General features: G+C 52.1%; 13 protein-coding genes across 13 annotated transcripts; 8 read left to right on the plus strand and 5 right to left on the minus strand.

Annotated features, from left to right (window-relative positions):
* Positions 1-81: 81 nt before the first annotated feature.
* Positions 82-732, plus strand: SNOG_11336 (hypothetical protein; the record flags this gene model as incomplete). The annotated part of the gene is made up of 2 exons (XM_001801528.1): positions 82-624; positions 679-732. The coding sequence occupies 2 exons, from the start codon at positions 82-84 to the stop codon at positions 730-732; spliced, it is 597 nt and encodes a 198-aa protein (XP_001801580.1).
* A 1,099-nt stretch (positions 733-1,831) lies between these two features.
* Positions 1,832-2,818, plus strand: SNOG_11337 (hypothetical protein; the record flags this gene model as incomplete). The annotated part of the gene is made up of 2 exons (XM_001801529.1): positions 1,832-1,958; positions 2,016-2,818. The coding sequence occupies 2 exons, from the start codon at positions 1,832-1,834 to the stop codon at positions 2,816-2,818; spliced, it is 930 nt and encodes a 309-aa protein (XP_001801581.1).
* Positions 2,819-4,668: 1,850 nt separating this feature from the next.
* On the plus strand, positions 4,669-5,529 carry SNOG_11338 (hypothetical protein; the record flags this gene model as incomplete). The annotated part of the gene is made up of 3 exons (XM_001801530.1): positions 4,669-4,898; positions 4,951-5,291; positions 5,345-5,529. 3 exons carry the CDS (start codon positions 4,669-4,671, stop codon positions 5,527-5,529), a joined length of 756 nt encoding a protein of 251 aa, XP_001801582.1.
* Positions 5,530-5,674: 145 nt separating this feature from the next.
* Positions 5,675-6,037, minus strand: SNOG_11339 (hypothetical protein; the record flags this gene model as incomplete). Its single annotated transcript, XM_001801531.1, has 2 exons — positions 5,675-5,788; positions 6,008-6,037. The coding sequence occupies 2 exons, from the start codon at positions 6,035-6,037 to the stop codon at positions 5,675-5,677; spliced, it is 144 nt and encodes a 47-aa protein (XP_001801583.1).
* A 365-nt stretch (positions 6,038-6,402) lies between these two features.
* On the plus strand, positions 6,403-7,938 carry SNOG_11341 (hypothetical protein; the record flags this gene model as incomplete). The annotated part of the gene is made up of 3 exons (XM_001801532.1): positions 6,403-6,890; positions 7,037-7,711; positions 7,761-7,938. 3 exons carry the CDS (start codon positions 6,403-6,405, stop codon positions 7,936-7,938), a joined length of 1,341 nt encoding a protein of 446 aa, XP_001801584.1.
* A 469-nt stretch (positions 7,939-8,407) lies between these two features.
* On the plus strand, positions 8,408-9,477 carry SNOG_11342 (hypothetical protein; the record flags this gene model as incomplete). The annotated part of the gene is made up of 2 exons (XM_001801533.1): positions 8,408-8,741; positions 8,792-9,477. The coding sequence occupies 2 exons, from the start codon at positions 8,408-8,410 to the stop codon at positions 9,475-9,477; spliced, it is 1,020 nt and encodes a 339-aa protein (XP_001801585.1).
* A 998-nt stretch (positions 9,478-10,475) lies between these two features.
* On the plus strand, positions 10,476-13,068 carry SNOG_11343 (hypothetical protein; the record flags this gene model as incomplete). Its single annotated transcript, XM_001801534.1, has 3 exons — positions 10,476-12,659; positions 12,781-12,882; positions 12,931-13,068. The coding sequence occupies 3 exons, from the start codon at positions 10,476-10,478 to the stop codon at positions 13,066-13,068; spliced, it is 2,424 nt and encodes an 807-aa protein (XP_001801586.1).
* Positions 13,069-13,928: 860 nt separating this feature from the next.
* SNOG_11344 (hypothetical protein) lies at positions 13,929-15,094 on the plus strand (the record flags this gene model as incomplete). The annotated part of the gene is made up of 2 exons (XM_001801535.1): positions 13,929-13,967; positions 14,036-15,094. 2 exons carry the CDS (start codon positions 13,929-13,931, stop codon positions 15,092-15,094), a joined length of 1,098 nt encoding a protein of 365 aa, XP_001801587.1.
* Positions 15,095-15,139: 45 nt separating this feature from the next.
* On the minus strand, positions 15,140-15,377 carry SNOG_11345 (hypothetical protein; the record flags this gene model as incomplete). Its single annotated transcript, XM_001801536.1, has 2 exons — positions 15,140-15,230; positions 15,331-15,377. 2 exons carry the CDS (start codon positions 15,375-15,377, stop codon positions 15,140-15,142), a joined length of 138 nt encoding a protein of 45 aa, XP_001801588.1.
* Positions 15,378-15,921: 544 nt separating this feature from the next.
* On the minus strand, positions 15,922-17,227 carry SNOG_11346 (hypothetical protein; the record flags this gene model as incomplete). The annotated part of the gene is made up of 2 exons (XM_001801537.1): positions 15,922-16,684; positions 16,728-17,227. The coding sequence occupies 2 exons, from the start codon at positions 17,225-17,227 to the stop codon at positions 15,922-15,924; spliced, it is 1,263 nt and encodes a 420-aa protein (XP_001801589.1).
* Positions 17,228-17,606: 379 nt separating this feature from the next.
* Positions 17,607-18,609, minus strand: SNOG_11347 (hypothetical protein). The gene is made up of 5 exons (XM_001801538.1): positions 18,534-18,609; positions 18,413-18,467; positions 18,230-18,335; positions 18,043-18,171; positions 17,607-17,986 (listed from the first exon to the last, which is right to left on the minus strand). Exons 1-5 carry the CDS (start codon positions 18,545-18,547, stop codon positions 17,709-17,711), a joined length of 582 nt encoding a protein of 193 aa, XP_001801590.1. The 5' UTR covers positions 18,548-18,609; the 3' UTR covers positions 17,607-17,708.
* Positions 18,610-18,855: 246 nt separating this feature from the next.
* SNOG_11348 (hypothetical protein) lies at positions 18,856-20,330 on the minus strand (the record flags this gene model as incomplete). Its single annotated transcript, XM_001801539.1, has 3 exons — positions 18,856-19,704; positions 19,751-20,195; positions 20,248-20,330. The coding sequence occupies 3 exons, from the start codon at positions 20,328-20,330 to the stop codon at positions 19,210-19,212; spliced, it is 1,023 nt and encodes a 340-aa protein (XP_001801591.1). The 3' UTR covers positions 18,856-19,209.
* Positions 20,331-21,599: 1,269 nt separating this feature from the next.
* Positions 21,600-22,889, plus strand: SNOG_11349 (hypothetical protein; the record flags this gene model as incomplete). Its single annotated transcript, XM_001801540.1, has 2 exons — positions 21,600-21,685; positions 21,734-22,889. 2 exons carry the CDS (start codon positions 21,600-21,602, stop codon positions 22,887-22,889), a joined length of 1,242 nt encoding a protein of 413 aa, XP_001801592.1.
* Between the last annotated feature and the right edge of the window lie 332 nt (positions 22,890-23,221).

Consider the following 23,221-nt stretch of genomic DNA (forward strand, 5'->3'; position numbering starts at 1 on the left):
AAGTTCGGACGCATATACCTTCAAAGTGATTACATTTGCAAAGCCTTCTAAACTCCATCACATTGGCCGTCTCTTCACACCATGGCAGCACTCGAATCCTGCTCCCTACCTTTCCACTTCTCCGACGTTCCAATCGCTCAAGAAGAAACCAGCATCTTCATCAAGTGCCACGATCGGATGTTCTCAAAAGTCACCGTAGTGGATGACAGAGGCCAAGAGCTCTTCGTTGGAGGAGGCGAAGGTCTAATGAAATCCTGGTCCTGGCGCCGCCAGATAAAAGACACCGCCGGGCTGCCGCTATTCGACCTGCGCCACCACGGTTGGGCGATGAAGAATCTGTGGACAGTGGAGAGTCCTGATGGTGGACAGATGGCCGAATTGAGGCATGTTTCTGATGCGAGACGCTCGGATTTGGATATGTTTCTGAAGGGGAAAGAAGGCGGGGAGGATGTGGTGCTAAATGTGCGACAGAAGGATCATAGCGCGATTACGACGCAGGTGTATTTTGGGGATAGATGTGTTGCCGAATTACTGCTGCAGGAGTCGAACGATATAACGGATCTTAGTGGTGTGGACCGGAGTTCTTGGAGAGTGAGGATTGCAGGGGGTGTGGATCCTGCTGTTGTAAGTGCTGAGGGTTCGCGTGGTGGAGTGGACTGAATCTAATCTGTGTGGTAGATTTTGGTCATTGCGCTCTGTCGGGCGGAGATGCATCATATTTGGAGACAGTAAACAGTACTAGATGCTGGGCAGGGCACTGTTAAAACTGGGATGGTGCTAGATTTGGCTGCCCGAGCCTTGTCTCGAGAAGTGGGAAAAAACCATTTTAATGTAAAGGATGCTGCCATTGCTTCTCATTCATGGTCGTGTGTGAACCGCACTTAGTCAGTTTAGCTGTGCGATGAAAGCTTTTCGAGCAGTTGTCCGAGCTTGGCTGCCCAAGGATATCGTCAAAGAGAGGGAGAGGGCAGTTTGCTGACATACAATGCTGCGAATGCTTCTGGATCACGGAGTGTAGTCTGTAATGAAACGAAATTATTCACTTTTCCTCATTTTCCGCTGCAAACTTTTAACCAACTCGTTTTCTTAGAGTCTGAACAGTCATTGCCCCATGATGCTTTTACATATATAACGTTGACCCAAAATGACTTAGAGGAGCTTTCCCCAAATGGGTTTAGTCGCCAGGCATGATCTCAGTGGTCGAATTGTGCTAGTTGATACCGCCCGACTACATGGCGAGCTGTTCCTAGATCTAGCGATGTTTAAAAGTACCCATAGAGCATCGTGTAGCAGACAATTGTATCTGCCCCATTGTTTTGCATATGCTCAATTCGCCATCTCACACACCAGCAGTCACGGTTCCTATCATCATTCGGTAAGATGGATATCCACTTGCGATACTCGGCAAACCACTATTCATGATGCATCTGGTCCGAAGTCTTTTCTTGCCGCGTATCTGCCAATCGAAGATATTGAGCCATTTGAGCGATACGCTCCTGGAGGTTACTACCCAGTCCGAATCGATGAACAATTCGCTTCATGTCGTTATCGCATTGTACACAAACTAGGCTACGGCGCGTCTTCCACCACTTGGTTGGCACTTGATAAGCACTCAACCAATTTCGTTGCGATGAAATTCGCAGTGGCTGAACTTAGACGTCCTTTCGGGAACGCAATCTTGAAAATCTTGCGTGGCACGAATGGACGTTTTCATGACGCGGATGCAGGTATAACCATCATACCAGAGTTATTGGACGAGTTCCAAGTCGAAGGCCCGGACATTCATGGGATTAGGAGAAAACATCACTGCCTTGTCACGACACTAGCAAGAATGAGCATCTCAGAGGCGCGAGACGCATCTTACAATCGGATTTTCCAGCCCTTGGTAGCTCGCGCCATTGCTGCTCAGCTGATTCAAGCCATCGCATTCATGCACTCTCGTGGTGTCGTTCATGCAGGTAGGCAATCAAGCTGGTCATACTAGAGACCTACCACGATTCTGATCACAATTCCAGATCTTCACGAGGCGAACATCCTACTCCGCCTGCCTAATTCGATCGACAACCTTACTCCAGACCAGCTCTATCAAAAGTATGGGCAGCCTGAGCTCGAAGAGATAACACGGCTGGACGGGAAACCTCTGGATCCGTGGGTGCCTACTCATGGCGTTGTAGCAGTCTGGCTTGGAGGCGCCAGCGACACCATTTCGCTCGCCGACTCGCATGTTTTCTTGACCGACTTCAGTGAATCATTTCGGCCAGCGGTGGACGTACATCAGGTTTCCCACACACCCTTTGCATTACGATCTCCAGAGATGCTTTTAGAGCCAAAGTCACATGTCACGTTCGCCGCGGAGATCTGGAGTCTCGCGTGCGCAGTTTTTGCTATCATCGGCCAGCGACCCCTGTTTGATACTTGGTTCCCAACCAGAGACAAAATCCTCGATGAATATGTAGACACATTGGGTTGCTTGCCTAGAGAATGGTGGGAAAGCTGGGTGAACCGCCATGAATGTTTTGATGATCAGCTTGAGAGGGTAGATGGTGCGCCTCGTCGGCTGCTCGAACATCGGCTGGAATATTCTGTCCAGGAGCCACGTAAAGAAGCCGGAATGGCTGAAATGAAGGAGCAAGAGAAGCAAGAATTCCTCGCACTTTTGAGATCTATGCTGTCTTTTGTACCAGAAGATCGACCCTCAGCACAACAGGTCGTTGAATCCAGTTGGATGCAGAAATGGGCTATACCGGCCTTGGAGTTGACCAAAGACATTCAGGTTCTTGACAATACTTCAGCAGCTATGTCCAGAACACAACAATAATTTCGTCTCGACTCGATCTGGTAGCATGCAATTGATTGCTCAAAGTATTGTCAGAACGCAGGTCTGCACCCACTGCGCCAGCATGCCAAAAAGGTAGCAGTGCAGAATAGTGTATATCGTCAGCTAGGTCTGACAAGTATGTTTTGAGATCACAGATCTGAAACAGAAGAACATTGTCTTGCATCGAATAATGTCCGTGGAAACTTTGCGTTCTTTTGAGTGGAAGACGCGCTTTGCATACTGTATTCCAAATGAGCCCCAGCACAAGTCAAGTTCAGAAAGTGTCCGTGTCAAGAAACAAAGTCCTAATCTGGACATCCTTGGGTATCGAGATCTCCATAACCGACGCCAATACATTGCGGCAATGGTTCCTGCTTGATTCCATTACCGCAGGATATCACGGGACCTCCCTTCACCAGAAAGTATCTTCACTGCAATATCTTCGCAGCTGTGGACATGGTGTATCTTCCTAAACGCAAAAGCGGCCAAGGAGGAACTGGAACAAAGTGTGGATACTCAAGTCACTCTGATCTACCGATGAAATACACTGGAAGAAATCAAGAACTCCAGGATGAGATTTGACTGAAATTTAAAAAGAGAGGGCTTGCGGGGTGCCGATAAGGCCAATAGAATGTATGGACAGCAGCGACAGACGAGAGGGGATTACGCATGCACTTGTCGCGGGACAAGAACCTGCAAGCATCGAAAATGGTGGTGCAGCACCGGTCCGACATAACATAATGAAGCAAGTCTCCTGACTGGTGGGTAAAACGCTGGAGTTGTGAGGACTACGGACTTCGGGCGAACGTGAAACAATACCGCCGCTGTTTAGAAAGCAACCTGCGATTGGGTTGAACCTGAGTTACAGCGCACTACTTTCTGGTGCTTGTTTGCACACGTGTTGCGATTTATCGGTCCTGTATTGCGATGCTGCCTTGGCATCAGTGCTGCGCTGTCAGTGCTCGTGCTTCTCTTGCGCTTCTAGATCAGCTTCTCAAACTATGGCTCCACAAGCAAGCTGTTGGATCATGAGCTTTGTCGATACTGAGCCGGTATGATGAGTACCCGAGGCTTGTACGTAACAGATGAGGAGCAAAGATAGCCTTGAAACCGAGGTTTGTCGCAAGCCTGTAGCTTGCATAGATGGCAAGCCGTTTTCAATATTTGTGGGACCTGTTCTTGTCGATCACTAGTCCTCATGTCTACCAATATCCTGATATAAATCGATGTGAGGACTATCCAGGGACAATGCTCCGATGAACTAGACCTAAATGCAGAACTATCCACCTCGACTACGCTAGAAGAATGACAAAAGAGATTGTGAGAACTACTCACGTTCCCTTTTACAGCCCCCACATTCGGTCCGACCCCTCCACAGATCTCTACACGTGCGCCGGTACCTGACAGCCGGCTAGCCTAACCGAGAAGGTGCATAATGACGAGCATAGTTAGTGGCCGGACCGCGTCCAGGATAGGCATGCATCAAATGCCTTGGACGCGCCAGGATGCACGGTGATATTAGGGCGCGACATCTACCACACCAAGTATCGACAACGTGAGTTTCAAGTTAACGATGATTGGAGCGTTGGAGTCATGACGAAGGCGACGCAGGAACGTTAATCCCGGATGTGCGAACGACTTGGGCAGGCAGCCAGGCGGGTAGGGCTTTGAGCCAAGTATAGTGGAGATTTGGACGGAATCGCGATTGAGACGGAAACTTGAATCGAGAGAAAGATGGGGCGGTATAAGAGGGTAACGGCGTCCCATACAAACCGATCTGCAACCACCCGACAAACTCGTCTTGCGCGTTCGACTCTCGCTTAAATCAGCCAAATCTCCACAATAGCAACATGAAGTGCTTCATCCCTCTCTCTCTGCTCGTCGCTAGCGTAGTTGCGGCGCCAACTGCTGCACCTTCGCCACAAGAGGGCGCCAGCTTCCCCATTACCGACCTCGTCGACTCGGACCTGACCGTCGAAGAATACGCTTCACAGCTCGAGAGCCAACCTGCGGGAGAGCCTGCCGTGACTAAGCGTCAATTCAATGGAGACACTTTCAACCAGTTGACTGACGGTACTCCGTATGTTTGCTGATACATTTAAGCAATTCAGACACTTACACTGTGACTACAGATGCCGAGCCGTAACTGTCATCTTCGCGCGTGGTACCACACAATCCGGCAACGTCGGCGAGGCAAACTCTGAGGGCCCAGTGTTCTTCAACGCTCTGGCCAGCAGACTTGGAGGCGCAGGTCAATTGGCCATCCAGGGAGTGGACTATCCCGCGAACGTTATCGGATTCCTTGCAGGTGGAGACGCCGCTGGAGCCACGACTATGTTCAACCTCATCAACCGCGCCGTAACGCAGTGCCCAGCAACGAAGATTGTGGTATCGGGATACAGCCAGGGTGCACAACTCGTGCACACTGCTACACAGAGGCTTTCCGCTGCGAACGCTGCGAAGGTTTCTGCTGGTGAGTTCGTTCGACCCTTGGACATGGAACCAAATCAAACTGACGATGAATAGTCGTAACTTTCGGTGACGCTGATAGGGACGAGTCGTTCGGCCAGGTTGCTGCCAACAAGGTCATGATCATCTGCCATGACGGAGACAACATCTGCGACAACGGCATCATCATCACTCCTGCGCACAGGAACTATGAGATTGATGCCCCGGCTGCGGCTGATTTTGTTCGCGCGAGGACTGTTTAATCGTGCTCGACTGGGGCTTCTCCCTCTTTCGGTGTTCGTGCCGTGGGCTATCGCCCATCGCGAAAAGTCATGACTTATGTTTCCTACGCAGCTTAGTTTTAATCCATATGAACTTCAATTCTGTCCCGTTTCCGTCTTCGGATAATTATATGTTGGAGTGGTTGGAGTGGTTGAATTGGCTGTTGGTGCTTGTTGGTCGCAGGAGGTTCTGGTTCTGCTCTGCCTGAATGTCGGCAGCTTGACCAGGCATGGCGAATGACTGCATACTCATCTACTCTTTCTTTCCATTCGATACTAATGTGGATTGGTTTTGAAGGGGCTATTCCAGTATGAATGGGATGCTGTGTTGTCGCTTGCGACACCTCGTGCAGTGAGTCGTGATTGACTTTGGTTGCTGTCAGCATTGCGTCCACTCCGAGACGACATTGCGTCCTCAAATGTCGTTTAAAATCCTTCAGTATCGGATGCGGCCGTGAACCGACGTAAAGCGGGTGGCTTTCTCGCGCATCGTGAAAATTTGGACCACATAGAGGGCAAGGTCGAATCCTCGACACGCGCAAGGTTCGCTCCCCGGCTTACGCGAGTCAATTAGCACCGATGTCGTGCTCGACCCACAAGTATGCGAACGCGGCCAGAGGCTCAACATCATAATGAAGTAGAAAATCTTCATGTCGACCAAGCCACTATAGGATTCATCCGAAGTTGTTCCTGAATCACTTAAGATGTAGATCGCAACGTCTTGCGGTGTCGTGAATATCTTCACAATTCTTCATCGGTCTTGGCTTGACTTCACGACACAACCACGACGTCGTGCAGTGGTTTGAACTTCTCCATCATATTCTTTGGCTTGTTTATCAAGTTCTATACTATAGGATGTCTGCTGATGCGTCTTCCGAGCCTGCGGGCTCTCTTGTCGCTAAGCGGCAGTCATTCTTTCGGTCGGTCCCTTTCCAAATTATCGTAGCATGCGGTGTCTCCTTCACAGCTCCTGGCATGTGGGACGCTCTCGGTGGATTGGGAGCAGGAGGTGCTGCTGAGCCATACGCTGTATCCGCTGCCAACGCATTGGTATATGGCCTCTTCTCAGTCGTATGCGTAGCGGCTGGAGCCATCAACAACCGTATTGGACTCAAGTACGGACTCGCGCTGGGCGCCATTGGTTACCCTCTATATGGTGCTGGCTTGTACACAAACAATGTATCCGCCAACACCTGGTTCATGCTCTTTGGTAGTGCCATTTGTGGTATCTCGGCTGGATTTTTCTGGGCTGCTGAGGCGGCTATTATCATTGGATACCCAAGTCCAGGAGACAGAGCGTTCTTCTTGGCTATATGGCAAAGCGCAAAGGCAGCTGGACCCAGGTATGTATATCAAAATCTGCTTTTGAAGATCAGATAGCTAACATTATGTAGTATGTTACTCTTGGATAAAACTACTTCGATGGTATACTGACTTTGTACTTTCTAGTCGTCGGCGGAGCCATTAACCTTGGTCTGAATGCGAACAGGCGGACTGCTGGCTCAGTCTCATCTTCAACATACATTGTCTTCATCGTCATCATGTGCCTTGGTCTCCCCGTCGCACTGTTACTTTCCCCGGCGAACAAAGTCTGGCGCAAGGACGGTACTCGAATTGTCACCTCTATGTCCAGCAGCTGGGGCCAGGAGTTCAAAGCTGTTGGCAGACTGTTCATCAGCCAAAGAATCCTATTATTGCTCCCGGCATTCTTCATCAGCTACTTTTACAACGGCTTCGTGAGTACCTGGCTCACAACATACTTCACGGTTCGCGCCCGCGCATTTTCCAGCTTCTTTACCAACTTTGCCGGTATTTTCAGCTCGTTCATCATTGCAGCACTTCTCGACAACCAGAAGATCCACATCAAAACTCGCGCACGCATCGCGTTTCTGTCCATCATCACGATCCTCGTCGGAACATGGATCTGGGCGACGATCCTGCAGAAACAGTTTTACGATATGGCTGAAGCACCGGTCTTCGATTGGTTCACAAGCGGCTTCGGAAAAAGCTACGCGCTCGTGTTCTTCTGGCAATTTGGTGGCCAGGCGTTCCAGCAATTCTTGTACTGGATCGTCGGACAGTATGCGACGGATCTATCGAATTTGAGTCATCACACCGGTATCTTGAGAGGTGTGGAGGCCTTGGGCCAGACTGTTGCCTGGGCGTAAGTACTTCCTTCAAGAACACGTAGCATTCCACTAACGTACCATTAGCATGCAATCCGAAGGTGGAGCCAACCATTTCGTCAGCATCGGTATCAACTTCGCTTTCACAATCTTGTGCGTTTTCCCCACTTGGATAGTCATCTCGAGATTGGAGCACAGCCATGAGGTTGTTGTTGTCAATGCAGAAGATGAGCAGGTAGACGCAAAGGTAGGTGACCGGTCTTAAACGGCAGGTCAGGGCATACAATTAGTCTGGCATAAAACAATGATGTGTAAACATACCTAAAATAATGATACACTCGAAATTTTCTTCACACTCTAAGGATATGCGTGAAACGATGTAGACTAGGCCAGATGTAGGACAAATATGTACAGAGCTTATCACACGGCCCGATATCAGTACCTACGAGCAAATGCTCCGTTCACCAGGGTATGGCCAGGATAGGACTAAGCGAGTTCGGGAGGATGACATGCATACAAGCACAACCGGAGCTAACGCAGACTCAGCTTATGTCTTTGCCGACGGCTCAACGTCGTGTACGGAAGTCCTGCTGACATGATAGTGAAATAAGCCAATGTTACAGCCTCTTCATCTTCATATCATCAATGCGTGAGGCAGATTGAGCGCATTAATGACCGGCATTCTTCCCGTACATAACTAACCCGACGTGAACCCTCGCAGCTCGCAACCGACCATGACGGATGGCTCGAACAATGCCAAAGCCCGTGAGATCTTGCACATCGCCGAGGATTATAGTCTGAACTACCAGCGGACTGGGGCCTGGGATGGTTTCGACACGTTTCTTCCCGTGGTCCAGGGCCAAGTGGAGCGTAAAGAATCCATCAAGATGCTTCTACCTGGATTTCCGTTCAAGTCTCCAAACAACAAGACAAAGGTCCTAGGTGTATTGCCTGATTTAGGGGAAGAGCTGGCGCTGAAACGTCTCGATGGTATCGCCTCTGCCATTGAAGCCGTATATGAGCATGGCGCAGAGGTCCACATCACTTCCGATGGTCTCGTGTACAACGGTGATTGTGTCCAGCTACATCACCATACCTCGTGCTGACCACGTCCTCAGATCTCCTCGGTGTAAGCGACGAAACGGTCTGGGACTTTGGGCAAGCAGTTCGCGGAATGGCCGACGCCAACAACCTCACTCACCTGACCTTCCTGCGCCTTTGGGACCTACTCGGAAATACTGGCGACTTTCAGTCCGAATCTTACTATCTTGAGCACGCATCCTCGATCCGTCAAGAACTCAAGCAGCGCTTCGGCGATCCGCAATTCGAAGCTGACATGGCCAACAAATCGACCTCAGATATGCACATGACGCATACAAAGTATCTCGAATTCCTAGAGCAGGATCTACGCTTCAATGAGAAGCATTGTGTATTGAGCGAGGAAGATAAGGAAGCGAACATGGCGAATACCGCGAAGGAAATGATGGGGCGATGGAAAGCGTTTTCAGCAGCTTTGGCGGCGGTTCCGACAGAGTATGTGAGGCTTTCGATACATGATTCAGGCGGCAAGGACAAATTGAGCTTGTCTCTCATTCCGCAGCGGGAGACAGGCACGTTGGGCGCCACGCCGTGGCATAGCACGCTGGTAGTTGAGAATGATGGAACATTTACACAGGCGCACATGCATCAGGTCGATCAGGAGAAGTATGAGCTTGTAGAGAGATATGGCAGGCTATATTTCTGGCGCCAGAAGGGGGCACCGGCAGAAGTGAAGACTTCCATGGGCGTGCTGGAACTATACTAGCTAAGCCACCTGGTCATGTATTTGTTTTATTTATTGATCTACAAGATCCACTTGTAATGTGTTGTGTTGGGCAAATGCGTCGGATATTTTGTTTAGCGACACGCCGCTATTCCCAAAGCCCCCGCCATCAAGAACCTAGAGGGTGATCAGGAGCAGCAGAACACAGAGCGAGGCACAGCAACGTAAACCACCAGCGGCCTGGTATAGTTTCGGCACATTGCTACACGGAGTCTAGTTGCCCGGCGGTGGAGGTCATGGTCGAGAACCATGGAACCGGGCACCGGCAATCGCAAATGGCATGCGTGGCTGATCTGCCGAGAATAGCACCGTCGTTCCCTCACCAATCTCGATGGCACTTGTGATTGTGGTGTCTAACAGAGCGGAAGGCCCACCGACGTTACATCACGCGTCTGCGCGCAGATTTGGAATGCTTCTTTCACCCTCGGATTCGGTCGCGGTTGCTGTTCTGTCGCCTTCTGGTCATATTCATGGTCCAACTCGAACTCACTCCACCGCCCGAAAACGACGATATCTCGGGCCGCAATGCACCCTTGAGCGTGCCCATGTCCGCGATTGCGCCGATTCAGCTTCATAACGAGGAAGTCCATGACTGGACAGAAGACCTTCCGAAGACCGAACATGTTCGGTTCTTTCGCAATACAGATTGGGCGGCCACCTGCCTAGGGCCTCTGAAGAGCTGGAGTCCGACGTTGCGAGTCTTCACTGGCTTTGTTCTCGCAGACTCACGGGCAGCTTGCTTGTGGTGGGATCCAGAACTCACTGCCATATACGTGAGTCACTGGTGTAAGATATGGTCGTGAGGCAGGGCTAATTCCGTGGTGTGCCAGAATGAAGCTTATGCGCCTCTTGCTGCAAAAGTGCATCCATCTCTAATGGGTTCCACGTTCCCCAAGAGCTATCCCGATCTATGGCCATCTATCAGTTCATATTTCGAGGAAGGCAGGCGCACAGGTCAGGGGGTGAATTACTCATCCACTATGCCTCTACTCGTCGAGAGAAAAGGCTGGACGGAGGAAGCATTCTTCTCTGGAGCGTTCACGCCCATTGGACCCGCAGGCCACCCCGAGGGGTTCTATAATTCGACCTACGAAGTGACTAGCCAAAAGCTTGCCGATCGTCGCATATCGATGCTGAACTCGCTCGCCGCCGTCACGGCGCAGACACTAGACGACGTGTTTGCGCACATCTTGAGCATTCTCGAGACGAACCCCTTCGATATACCCCTAGCTATGCTCTATAAGTTTGGGAGTCAAGAGGGACCTAGCGCATTGGAGCTCCATGGCTACTTTGGTTTACCCAAGGGTCACAACCTTATTGTAGAGAGTGCCTACATTGAGAGCGAGGAGGGCTTGATCCCCGACATGCGACGGGCTGGCTCAGAAGCAATTGTCATCGACTACGACGAACGATTCGACTGTGCTACTTGGCAGGGGTGGGGCTCCCCAGCGAAACGAATTGCTTTGCTACCCATTAAAAGCGGGCTTCGTCTGTTCGGTTACCTTGTAGTAGGCACGAACCCCTATCGCCCGTATGACACATTTTGTCAGCAATTCGTTTCCGACCTGTCGAGAATGGCCTCGAGTCTTGTGGTAGCCGCTGCCGGATACGAATCGACCAAGCGCCGTCAGGTACAGCTGGAGGCAGACCTGGCCTTTTCAGACCTCAAATTGCGGCATCTCATTGATCATGCGACAGTAGGCATGTGCCATATTTCGCTCGATGGCGACATGTTGTGGGCTAATGAACACTACTATCGCCTAGCTGGAATGAGCGCCAAGCAGCATTCAGGTCCATTCTCTTTCCTTGATGCTTACCATGATGAGGACCGGGCCAAGACCGTCGATGCGTGGGATCGTCTTCTCGCTGGTGAACGCCATGTGACTGTGGAAACGAGACTCAAGCGCATGTACGAAGCTCCCATTGGAGACTCAGAACCAGCACAAATACAGGTTCTCGCCTTTCCATATCGCGATTCTGAAACTGGACAAGTGAAGTCTATCATGGCTTGCACGACAGATATCTCGAAACTGCAATGGGCTCAGACATTCCAGGCCCGGCTAGCGGCAGAAGCGAAAGAGGCGAAGCGACAACAAGAGGCCTTTATCGATGTTGTTTCTCACGAGATGCGTAACCCTCTGAGTGCCATAGTTCATTGCGCAGACGCTATTGCCAGTGCTATGGATGGGTTGAAGCTCACAGACATGCCCACGGAAATCCTTGAATCGTTGAACGAAAACGTGCAGAGCGCCAATATCATATTGCAATGTGCAAACCACCAAAAGCGCATCATCGATGATATACTGACATTGAGCAAGCTCGATTCGATGTTGCTTTCTATTACACCTGTCCCAGTCAGGCCTCAGAAGCTGGTCGACTCTATTGTCAGCATGTTTGGCGCAGAGCTCAAGAGCAACAGCATTGAGTGCAAAATCCAACCTGGCGCATCTCTGATGCAACTGGGCATAGATCACGTTTATCTCGACCCCTCTCGCATCACTCAGGTCTTCATAAATCTGCTGACAAACGCCATCAAGTTTGTGAAGTCATCGCAACAGCCATCAATATCGATTCGTTTCGGAGCTAGCATCGAAAATCCGCGCGCCTTCTTTCCCAGCGGCATGTTCTGGGCTGCGGATAGCAACCGAAACGAATCAGTGACAGATGGTACCGAGTGGGGTGACGGCCAAGTAGTGTTTCTCACTTTCAGCGTTAGAGACTCTGGGATTGGTCTTGAGGGCAAAGAGATACGGAAAATCTTTGAGCGGTTTCGCCAGGCAAATGTCAAAACGCACGTCAAGTATGGCGGCAGTGGCCTCGGTCTCTTCATCTCGAAAGAGCTCACGGAGAAGCAGGGCGGCGAGATTGGGGTGTCCTCTCAAAGCGGAGAAGGCTCTACGTTTGGTTTCTACGTCAAGTCGCGCCGCGTGCAAAAGCGCCCAGAGATGTTCAGAAGCTTGGCTCATCGTGATCGTCGGCAGGATTCAGTGGAAAGGAAACTGCGTGTGTTGCTAGTAGAGGACAACATCATTAACCAACAAGTTCTCGGCAAACAGCTGAAGAAAGCAGGATGCATGGTCAATGTTGCGAATCATGGACTTGAAGCGCTAGATGTCTTGGAAGAGCAGACTTTTGACATTGTACTCATGGATCTTGAGATGCCAGTAAGTCTTAACTGACATCAGGAAGGGTTGGCGACTAACATCAAACCAGGTACTAGATGGGCTATCAGCTACAACTAGAATACGAGAACGCGAATTATCTTGCGAGGGCTTATTAGGTCAGGCCATGTTATCCGGCCCTCGTGCTGGATCTCGACTACCCATCATCGTTGTGACGGCGAACGTTCGCAAGGAGCAAATCGACACGGCTATCGCTGCTGGTGCAGTACGTCAATCATTCGTCAAGTCGAAGATCAAGCTAATGTTGCATTAGGACCGCGTCATGCAGAAGCCCTTCAAAGCCGCCGACTTGGTGTTCATGATGGACTCTTTGCTTCCACAACAATCAGCGCCCAACATCGAGCCTCCCACTCCAGGACTCGGAAGTCGTTCAAGTGCCTTGGTCCCGTGAAGTAAGACTTCTCGAAGAGGATATAACCTCACAAATCATTCGCAGATCGCCGTGTTCTATTCTTAAGGCTAGAAGCGCGCCCACGTACCCATTCAAAAAGTGCGGACAATACCATAGCGCACGGACGGGAAGAGCTATGAATCATGTGCCGCGCCAGGATTTATACCTATGCCACGGCGACGCTTCAAAAAAAAAGCATACCAGACACGGTGGAGAGGTTTCAGAGTCAAGGGCTGATGTGAGCTTTATTGAAGGCAAAGTCGTAAACTACAGCAGGGCTGATGAGCGATGTTTGCTCTACCTCGAAGGACATGAAAGGCCGTACTCACCCGAGGGAAACGGTGTGACACAGCACTACCACGGTTGCATTCAGAAGTTTCCATCCTGATTGTGTTAACCTTGGACACGCAAATGAGTCAGATCCGACATCATCCAACTTGTAATGCAGTTATTTGCCGATGCACTATCTTCATTACACAGAGCCAACGGCGACCGTTCAGATTACATGCCTCGGTTGCAGATAGAAAGAGCAGATGACAGTGAGCGGCAATCTACTCGGAGTAACTGAATCTCCGAAGTGTCAAGTGTGAATGTTTATCCGCTTTAACAGTGACCAGCTGGACAAAGCACCGGTCGCGCTTGTTTGTGGCATGCCAATGACGAAAGAGTGGCGCTGGCAAGGGTCCATCAGCCTTATGAGTGTTTAAAGACGGGACCCCACATCGGCGTGAGACCCCACATGCACCTTATATTCCATCTCACATCCGACTTCAAACGTCTAATTCTGATTCTTGTGCTTCAATCGATTTCATTGTCTTCACTCAAGCTTTAGCGTTTGCACCGAAAGACTTTCATCCATTATGACGTTTGAAGATATGAACCAGAAGCTCACACCAGCAGTACGTCCAACGGCCCCACATGCTCTGCTTCGAGCATCTCCCATCGCTTCACTGTCTGACCTTGACAGAATCCCAGCCGTGAGACATCACCAAACCGCGGCTCCTCCGTGCCCCAAGCCGAAGCCATCCCCAAGCCCTGCAAACCCCTCCGACAATGGCAAGCCGAGCAAAACATCGACCGCTCCGCCCAAATCAAACTCACAAAGCTCGTACACATGCGCTACCAACACCCCAACCTCGATGAGATTACTACTTTCCTGCGTGACTTTGGCATGAGCGTTGCGCAGAAGGCGGAGGGCAAGAGGTGGTACAAGGGCTATGGAGATGACCAGTACGTGTACTACGCGCAAGCCGGCGAGAAGAAGTTCCTAGGCGGCACGTTTGAAGTCGAGAGTTTTGCCGAGCTAGAGAAAGCCGCGCGAGTAGCTGGCGCAAGTGAGATCATCGACTTGAGCTCAGCACCCGGGGGTGGGCATCTCGTCACACTGCACGATCCCGAGGGATTCCCGATCAACCTGATCTTCGGGCAGGCGAAGAAAGCGGCCGGCCCGTACCCGGAGATCCTCACGACCAACTACGAGGCCGAGAAGCCGCGGGTCGCGCGGTTCCAGCGGTTTAAACCGGGCCCTGCGGCGGTGCACAAGTTGGGCCATTACGGGCTGTGTGTGCAGAACTTCCAGGAGGAAATGCAATGGTACACGCGCACGTTTAATATCGTGCCGACGGATTTCCTCACCGTGGACACGGAAACAGGGGAAAAGAAGGACGTCGCCATCTTCGCCCACATCGACCTCGGGCCGGGCTACACCGACCACCATACCATCTTCCTGTCACACAACCCCTCCTCACACGTGCACCACTGCTCGTTCGAAGTGCACGATTTCGACACGCAGAGCCTCGGGCACGAGTGGTTGGCGAAGAAGGGGTATAAGAGTGTCTGGGGCGTGGGCCGGCATATTCTGGGCAGCCAGCTTTTCGACTACTGGTGGGACACGACGGGGAATATGATTGAGCATTACGCGGACGGGGACCTGGTGAATGAGGAGACGCCGGTGGGGTGGGGGGATGCAGGGGATGAGAGTTTGGCGGTTTGGGGGCCCGAGGTGCCCGGGTGGTTTTTGGATTGAGGGTAGAAAGCGGGGGAATGGGTTAATGGGGGTAAGTGTTTGGATTCAGGTACGAAGATGGAACGGGTTGGAACAGTCTTGTAATTGGTATTCCAAGTAGTTATCCAGGTAACCACGCGATCCACCAACCTCCCCCCTTCACGACCCAATATCACGCCGTTGATCACATCCTGCAGCATCTGCGCTCAGGAAATCAGCGTCCCGTCTCAACTTCCCAGGATTGTAGAGCGACTTACTCAGTGGTCGCACTTGCACGCAGATGAATCGTGTCCAGATTTGCCATTTTCACTGCAACAAGTAGAACAGCAACGGATGACAGGTTCGTTGGTGGCGCAATGCATCTATACGAGACGGACAGTCAGATGACGAACAGCTTGGAATTTCAAGGGTGCATCAGTTATGGGTGTTGACGAACCTCGTGTGGAACTAGAAGAGGCTTGGAATGTGAAGACAATGGCTTTATGGGGTGATTGTAGGATTTGAAGATGGAACCTTTAGAGTGAGAATGGCTTGCTTTATACACGTCTTCCTCGCCCTATTGTGTATCTATGCATACCCTCTAACGTGCAAGAAAAGCAGAGTGTGTCTGAAGCCCACTCCTCATTGAACGGTTCTTGCCTGCAGTCAGCATGCAGCGTCTAAATGCGGCGACGACATCTTCTCCGCAGCCTGCCCAGGTGGCTCGATCGTAGGTGTGTAGCGAATTGCGCTTTAAATATCTAAATCCGGCGATTAAATGTTCTGGTGGTGCGGAGTTGACGCCATTTCCACATGCGCGAAATTAACGCAAACGATGTGCAGCTATACATTGCCACTTCGCAAGACGACTACTCATACTCGCTCCTTTCCGGCCGGAACCAATGAGCGAGGAGTTCAAGCCAGGTGCACTTGTCCGTACACTTCTCCTCTACGCACTCTCCCGGCGCGGGTCTGACTGGTTGCTCATCCGAGTAGAGATTCTCTAAAAACAGAAGTCTCTCCTCTGAGTCGTAGGGACCATACGCATCTCTGATCTTATGGCGCAGTGCTATTATTTCTTCACAATTCTCTGTGAAACGCTTGCATCGCGCCTCGATGGCGGTTTTCTCTTCGGACGGTGTGTGTTCGCATAAGCGGAAAAGGTGCAGCCTGTCTTTTGAAAAGCCATGATGCTGATGCGCATTGTTGTAGATGTGCTCTTCCCAATCGTTCTGATCAGCGAACGTGGCAGCGCAGTCGGTGTCGTAGCTGGAGGCTACACAACGCCATGGCGAACCGGGAGGGGAGTACCGCCGATAAGACTCCAGTCTTAGGCGCTGAAGTCCCCACTGTTCCAGGGCAGAAGGGCGGTTTGACGCGAGTGTTTCCAACATTGTGCCAACCGGGAAGGCCGGGCAGTGTCTCTTTGGTAGGAGAATGCGGCGAATCGTCCAGGATGATTGGATAAGCTGCCATGGAGACTTGGAATCAGGATCGACTCTCCAAAGATCACAAACAATCTGCTCAGCCCTGTTTGGCGTGCGCCAATACTCTTGAGCAACCAGAACGCGAATATTCGAGGGCGCATAACCGATGACAGTCTCAATGACCGAAGCAGAAGTCTCATATTCGCTGTCTGACGGGACTAGTGGGAATCCCTCATATGACCTTAAACCCAGTCATTACCAGAGTTCGCACAGAAGGGAAGATGCTCTGTACACGAGCCCAGAAGGCACGGGCCTTGTCTGAGGTCGTCGTTCTCGGTCCTTGGATAGGGTCTATCTCATCTGTTGGAAACGCCATGTGTATGCGAATGAAGTCAATTTCAACTTGCGTGATCCTACTCGCGAAGTCTGGACAGTACTGAATGATTGGATGCTGGGTATCTCGTGGAAATGCTGTGTCTTCTGAGCACCTGTACCAGGTATCTTTGTGAGTCCAGAACCGTTTCGAGGCCTCTTTACGGATGTCAGAGCACGTGTGCATGAGGTTGAACAGCGTAGAGCCATCGCAGAAGTCATAAATTTGAAGCTGAAGCTCTACTGGTAGTTGAGGGAAGCAGGTGAAAGATGTTGACACTTTGGATGATGGCAGTATTGTCGGACGAACGAAATACTTGAAGGGAACATTTTCTCTTCCATGATGATCCACACAAAGATCAGGATTCAAAGTCATAGCAGCGCGTCAGAGAAAAGTCTGTAGCAGTCAGGAGGCAAGAAGGAAGGACACTGAGTTATTACAACCTTTGGCGCCGACGCTAGCGTATCTACGGAAGCCACAATGCGTTCCGGACCGATTTTGAGTCACGTGTTTTCACACAGATTGGTCGGCAGCTTTGAGTGCTGATTGGCCGCATGTACGCAATTGAGCATAGCATGATATGACAAGCATGTACCCAAGCGGGCACGATAATCGACAATGTCTGGTCTATCGCATTTCTAGATTGTTGACATTGTCTAGGATTCTGAGATTCCGAGCACGCTTCAACCACAGACAGCAATGACGATGAAAGAAAAACAGCCGAAGAAACGATAGTATGAGCGAAAGGCAAACCCTCAAACGCGTCCTATCAGGCACGAAATAGCATACCCATTCCATAGAAAAGCCGTCTATAGCCCCATTCCGCCCCATATTACCTTCCCTACAAACACCCCCCTTACGCCGGCGGCAGCTGTCCACCCTCCTTGGTATGTCCCGGGGGCAAATTCGGCAACTTGCCACCACCGCTGTTCAAAAAGCTCAAATAGCAATTCCACCCGAGCGAAATGATATTGACAACCAGCACCCGATGCTCCATGGGCACGTATTTGAAGTTTGTAAACTGCACCCACGGCCAGATCATGAAGTTCTTGGTGAGACCGGGGACGTAGGCGTCTTCGAGGCGTTTCTTGGGCGATGCGCCTTCGAGGTAGGCCATGGAGGAGAGGAAGAGTCCTGGAGGAGCGTTAGCGACCGCCATTCGAAGAAAAGTGAGAAATATGTGGACGCACCCATGTTTACGGGCGCGAAAATCAATTGATCGCATGCTACGCGCGCGGCGATTGTGCTGTTCTTGCCCTTGAGGTTGACGTTCTTGGTTAAGAAGCCGTACCATTTTGTCGCTGCGGGACCGAAGATGACTATCGCGGTGTGTCAGCCATTGCCTGTTGTGATTCCCAAATTGGCGTGTAGACGTACCACCACCGTATGCGCCCATTCTTGCCGTTCGCATCGGGTCGTGCTGGTCGAAGCCGCGCTTCTCGACGAGCTGTTGCGCCATGACGTCGCCGGTTGAGAAGAGTACCTGCAGCACATCGTGTTAGCTGTTTCTCGTCCAATTTGCCCAATTTCTTATGTATCTCGTTCAAGGTGTGTACGTACAGCTGTGGTGATACTCTGCGTCAGCAGCGGCGCCGACTTGAGCTTTGCTTGGTACCTGTCAATTTTATCAGCACTGTTCTTATCCGTCGCAACTTGCTCGCTAGAATTTTGCAAAACTTACCAGCGGAACGCCATTTTGCCTGCTATCGAATACTTCGGTTTACGAAGTTTGAGTGGCAGAAGTTGAGGGGATGAGTGAGGGCAAGAAGGGGGAAGGAAAAGAAAGATATTATTGTAGCGCAGAGCTCGTCGCGAGCACAGATGATGTAGTTGCGTGGACCCTGCATGGGGGGCAGTCTGGACCCACCACGAGGCTCGCTTCGACCACGATGGAGACCTGGCGCTTTCACAAAACGCTGCATATATTGCACTTTGTGTGAGAGTCCGTGTATTTCTAGTCATGCCGCATGTCACGAGAACAGTTCAGGCCTGGGAATACGACGCGCTGGGAGATCAACCTTGCATTGGTTTGTCATAAGGGTATAAGGTAGCCAAAAACACAAATTACAAAACGGACCGACAGGTGTTGTACAAAAGTCGTGGTCGTTAGTGGAAGTCAGGAAAGCGGATGCGCTGTGGTATAATTCCGACCTGCCCCTAATCCCGCCCTTTTGAGGATCTTTCGAAAATCGCCCATGATATCCTTGCAGATCTTCCCGCGGGAGATCGTAGATATCCAAGTACCCGGAAACGCCATAATCACTGATCTGGCGTCGAGATCAAGGCCATGCTCGCAAAGTGGAGGTAAAGCAGAAAATTCGTAAATTTTGGGTATGTAATATTTGCGAAGTGCAGACCTAATCAATCTCCATTCGCTGCCCAGGGGCAGGTCCGCTGATGGATGGCATCTCGGTGTTGTATGCCTTGCCGTCGTTCTCGACGGCCTTGTTGTTGACATGGGGCTTGAGTCCCTTGTTGAAGTTGTGCGTGCATATGCATGCGACCACGATGGTAAGAATGAGCAAGAGAATGGTGAGCACAGCAAAGGCGGTCAACGACTTGCGCGCAGGCTGGTAGTCTTTCTGGCGATCCAGGTCGGCAATGTACATGCGGATGAGCTTGAACAAGAAGTAGGCCATGGCAATGAAGTAGACGATGATAATAGTAATCATGCCGGCAACAGACTCGCGGCGGACCCACCAGGCGGCGAAGAAGAGGAGGAAAAAGGTGATGACCAGGGCGACGGCGGTCAGAGCGAGCTCGACTGTCTTTGTGTTTTGGACGACGACGAGAAATTGGACTGTAAACGCAAGGAAAAAGAAGAAGTCAAACTTGAGGAGCGCAATGTAAATCTGAGAAAGTCAGTTGTGTATGTGAGAGGTGACGCGGGTGACGAACCTGGTATGTCAGATAACGCCTCTTCAGGCGCAAATCGGCGCTGATGTGCTTGTAGATGGTCCACGCAAACTCGTCGTACAGCTTCCATGCCTCGAATGCAAAGAGCATGGTCATGAAGGCCATCAGACACGGCAGGGCGACGAGCATGGGCTTGACGTCTTTCCAGAATTCGGCATCAACGAAGTTGCTCTTGTTGAGCTCGTCGGCAGCGTCTCTAATCTGGTCGAACTGGATGGCCGCATAAATGAGGATACCGGCGTTGTAGACGACGAGACCTATAACCTGAATGGTGTTCTTCAGGCGCAGAGCATCCCACACGAGCCATAGCTGGTATAGATAGCCGAACATGAAGACGGCCAGATAGGTGGGAATGGTGCGGGTTTCGCTGTGTCTCCCGTCGGCTTGTGCCCAGTTGACGCTATCTTGGAATTTCCCAAAGACATAGCTGCGATTTGCGTTAGCAGTGCTCGGTGCTGGATTGGCAGGTGTTGACATACGACTCGAGGGCAAGGGCGATGCCGGCCTGGAGAATGGCCGTTATCATGAATGCCCAGGTCCATCTGCTGTTGGGGATATACATCCTGGGTGTGCGGCGGACCGCTGGAGGCAGGGTGGTGGGGAAGCCCTGACGGTCGTGATATCCTCCGGGCGTCGCGTAGGCGGAATGCGCCGGAGGGCCCTGCGGTTGGTACGCCGTGTTGGAGTAGGGAGCGAAGTTTCGGTCGAGTGGTTGTCCTCCCAGGAGGGATGCGCGCGCCTCGTGACGAGAAATTTTGGCAGAGTAGCAGCCGCGGCGGGCGGCTGTCGACGATGGATATGGGAGACTGCGGTGGAGTCGCTACGGTGACGGCGCGGAGAGAGTGCACAAGCTGCCAGCAGTGTGCTGTGAGGGAGAGTGCAGGGCTGCGAGCCGGATGAGACCGAGATGAAGCAAGCGATGGGGCTTGGGGCCAGTTTCAGCTATCCGCAAAGGAGAGGGCAGAGCCAGCGCGCTGGATTGGGGAAAAGCACGAGTGTCTGAGTGGCCAAGCCTCCTGAAACTGGGTAGGCTGGGGTGCGGAGAGGCCGGCCGTGCAGCAGAAACGTAGCAGGGCGGCTGCAGCAGCGGAATGGGCGGGGACTGGCGTGCGTGCAACGAGGGCAGCGGTTTTGTGTCAAGCGAGGTGAGCGAGTGACAGATGACGGGCGCAGGAAGGGGAACGATGGGGTTGAAGGATGTCCGGCGTCGTGGGTGTGAAGGGCGCCGCTCAACTTAGCCTCCGTCCGCTGCGGGCTGTGTGGAGCTGGAGGGTCTTGTCGTGGATGGGAGCCTTGCAACGGGCCGATGCTTGCTGTGGACGCGGACTGGCTGCTGTTTACCGCGCACGTGTGGCACTTCTGTTGTACATGGAGTAGCAGAGCAGCAGAGATGCATGCAAATGGCTTCACTGGCCCACTACCATGTGTCGAGGAAGCGGTCTGATATGGCGCAAACAGATGTTTGCGCCGGCGCGGCCGACTGTGCTTTTCAGCTCACTGCACGCGTGCGCAGCCCTTGGCTCTTCCTGCACCGCCCTCGCGGCAATTCCCCGCCCTCTCCATTGGTCAGCCTTGCGGTAAATATAGCCTCGTCCCTGCTCGCCATCTATTTGCTGTGGCGCAGGTCTCCCGTCGTCGTGTCGAGTGGAGCCATTCTGCCATCATCGGCTCCCGCAGCACTCGTCCAGTTCACCACACCAAGCTTCGAGGCATGACGTCCGGTACCAGCACCATGTCACCCCTTTATGCCCCTTGCTGATCCCGTGCAGCAGAGACCATCCTGCAGAAGGCCGCCGAGGAAGGCGCGCTGGACTCGTAGGTGCCGTTCCACATGGGCGTGGAGCACTCAATTGACGCGCGCAATGCAGAGCAGAATGGCCCAAGACGCTTCAGTACATCCTGGACCGCCTGGATGAGGTAAGAGCATTCATTGCTGCAGCCGTTGCAGTACCGCAGTATCTGACGACCTGCGCAGATCGTCAACGATTTCCCCAAGTCGCCCGCATCGTCAACCGCAGCACCAGAAGAGGCCGATTCCACCCCCCGCCCCCAGAACCCGTCGCAGAGCCAAGAGTCGCATGCCACCGACAAGGAGAATGCACCGCCCACGACCCCTTCGCGCCCGGCCATCCCCGCCTTTGCGACGACATCCAACTCCACGGGCCTCCCGCAAGACGTCACTAACTTCTACTCTACCATACGCGCAACCCTCTCCAAGAACTTCGCCAAGAACCCTCCACACACCGTACAGCGTCTGGCAGAGCTAGTCCTCGAGCCGAGGAGAAAGTACAAATACCTGCCACCGTACCTGCGCGCGCTCGACCGTGTCGTGTCCGTCTCTTCACCACTCAGCCTGTTCCCTCTCCCACTGGCTGTTCTTCCCACTTCTGGCGGGCTGCTCAATGGCACCACATCCGCCATAAACACCACCACCCCGACCCTCGGCTCCGACGAGTCCCTGGGAGGCGCACTCCTGACCCCCATTCCATGGCTTCAGAGTCGCGCGCAGAATGAGCTGGTCTCGGAGAGCACAGAGATCGTCGACGGGCCCAATGGCGCCGGCCGCATCGAGACAGTCACAGTAGGCATGCTCACAGGCAGACAGCGCCCGGACGCCGCAGCCACACCCTCAGCATCGTCGAGCAACACCGTGGCACAAATTGCGTCCTCCCACCCCGATGGCGAATCACTGCCCTCTACTGGCCCCGTCACACAAGGCGAGCTACTGCGTCAGGAGCAGGAAGCAGGTATTGTGCTCAACAACCCTCACTCGCTCACCACGAGCCCCACACGGACAACTTACGGAGAGACTGCAGGTGGTGGCACAATCATTGACACCGTTGAAGGAGAAGAGGAACCGCCACATGCCAGAGGGCCAGAGAAAATCGGCATGGAAGACACTGGTCCACAGAAAGTTGCTGGCAAGTTGGATATTGAGGGGGCAGTTGGTAGACCAAGTGTTGACCGCGCAAGTAAGAGCCCAGGACCTGCTGGAGAAATCAAGGATGAGGACATGAAAGATAGCAGTGAGAAGACTGCGGAAGACAAGGATGCTGAGGAGGAGAAAGCGGAGGTAAAAACAGAAGCCAGTGAGGATGTGGAGATGAAGTCTGAAGACTGATATTCTCTTGAGCACGTTGATATTCCAAGACGAAGCTATGCTTCCATTACATAAGGAACGTCACCCTCCAAGACTGGTGTTGCAGGAGTTGTCCTGGACGAACTACCAACCATGGTGTTTATGTTTGATCCAAGACTTGATTCAGTCACAAATATACCAATGGTCTCGCTCAAGTGCTCAATGTTGTGATCGATACAGCGGTGTCGATTGGCGCCGGTCAGCTAGTCCGTTCTTGGCGGATTCATTGACCACATTCACACATGTATATTCGAACGCGTTACCTTTAACATACCGACTGGCTCATTTTTGGAACTTTTCCTCAATTACTGGTG

Source organism: Parastagonospora nodorum (assembly GCF_000146915.1).
Source record: "Parastagonospora nodorum SN15 chromosome Unknown scaffold_19, whole genome shotgun sequence".
Taxonomy (NCBI): Eukaryota; Fungi; Ascomycota; class Dothideomycetes; order Pleosporales; family Phaeosphaeriaceae; genus Parastagonospora; species Parastagonospora nodorum.

Excerpts from the sequence above, each read along its gene's own strand:
- SNOG_11347 (XM_001801538.1), bottom strand. Across the intron at positions 18,336-18,412 it reads CGCAGAGTATCACCACAGCT|GTACTCTTCTCAACCGGCGA; the intron begins GTACGTACACAC and ends GATGTGCTGCAG. Across the intron at positions 17,987-18,042 it reads TTTCGCGCCCGTAAACATGG|GACTCTTCCTCTCCTCCATG; the intron begins GTGCGTCCACAT and ends ACGCTCCTCCAG.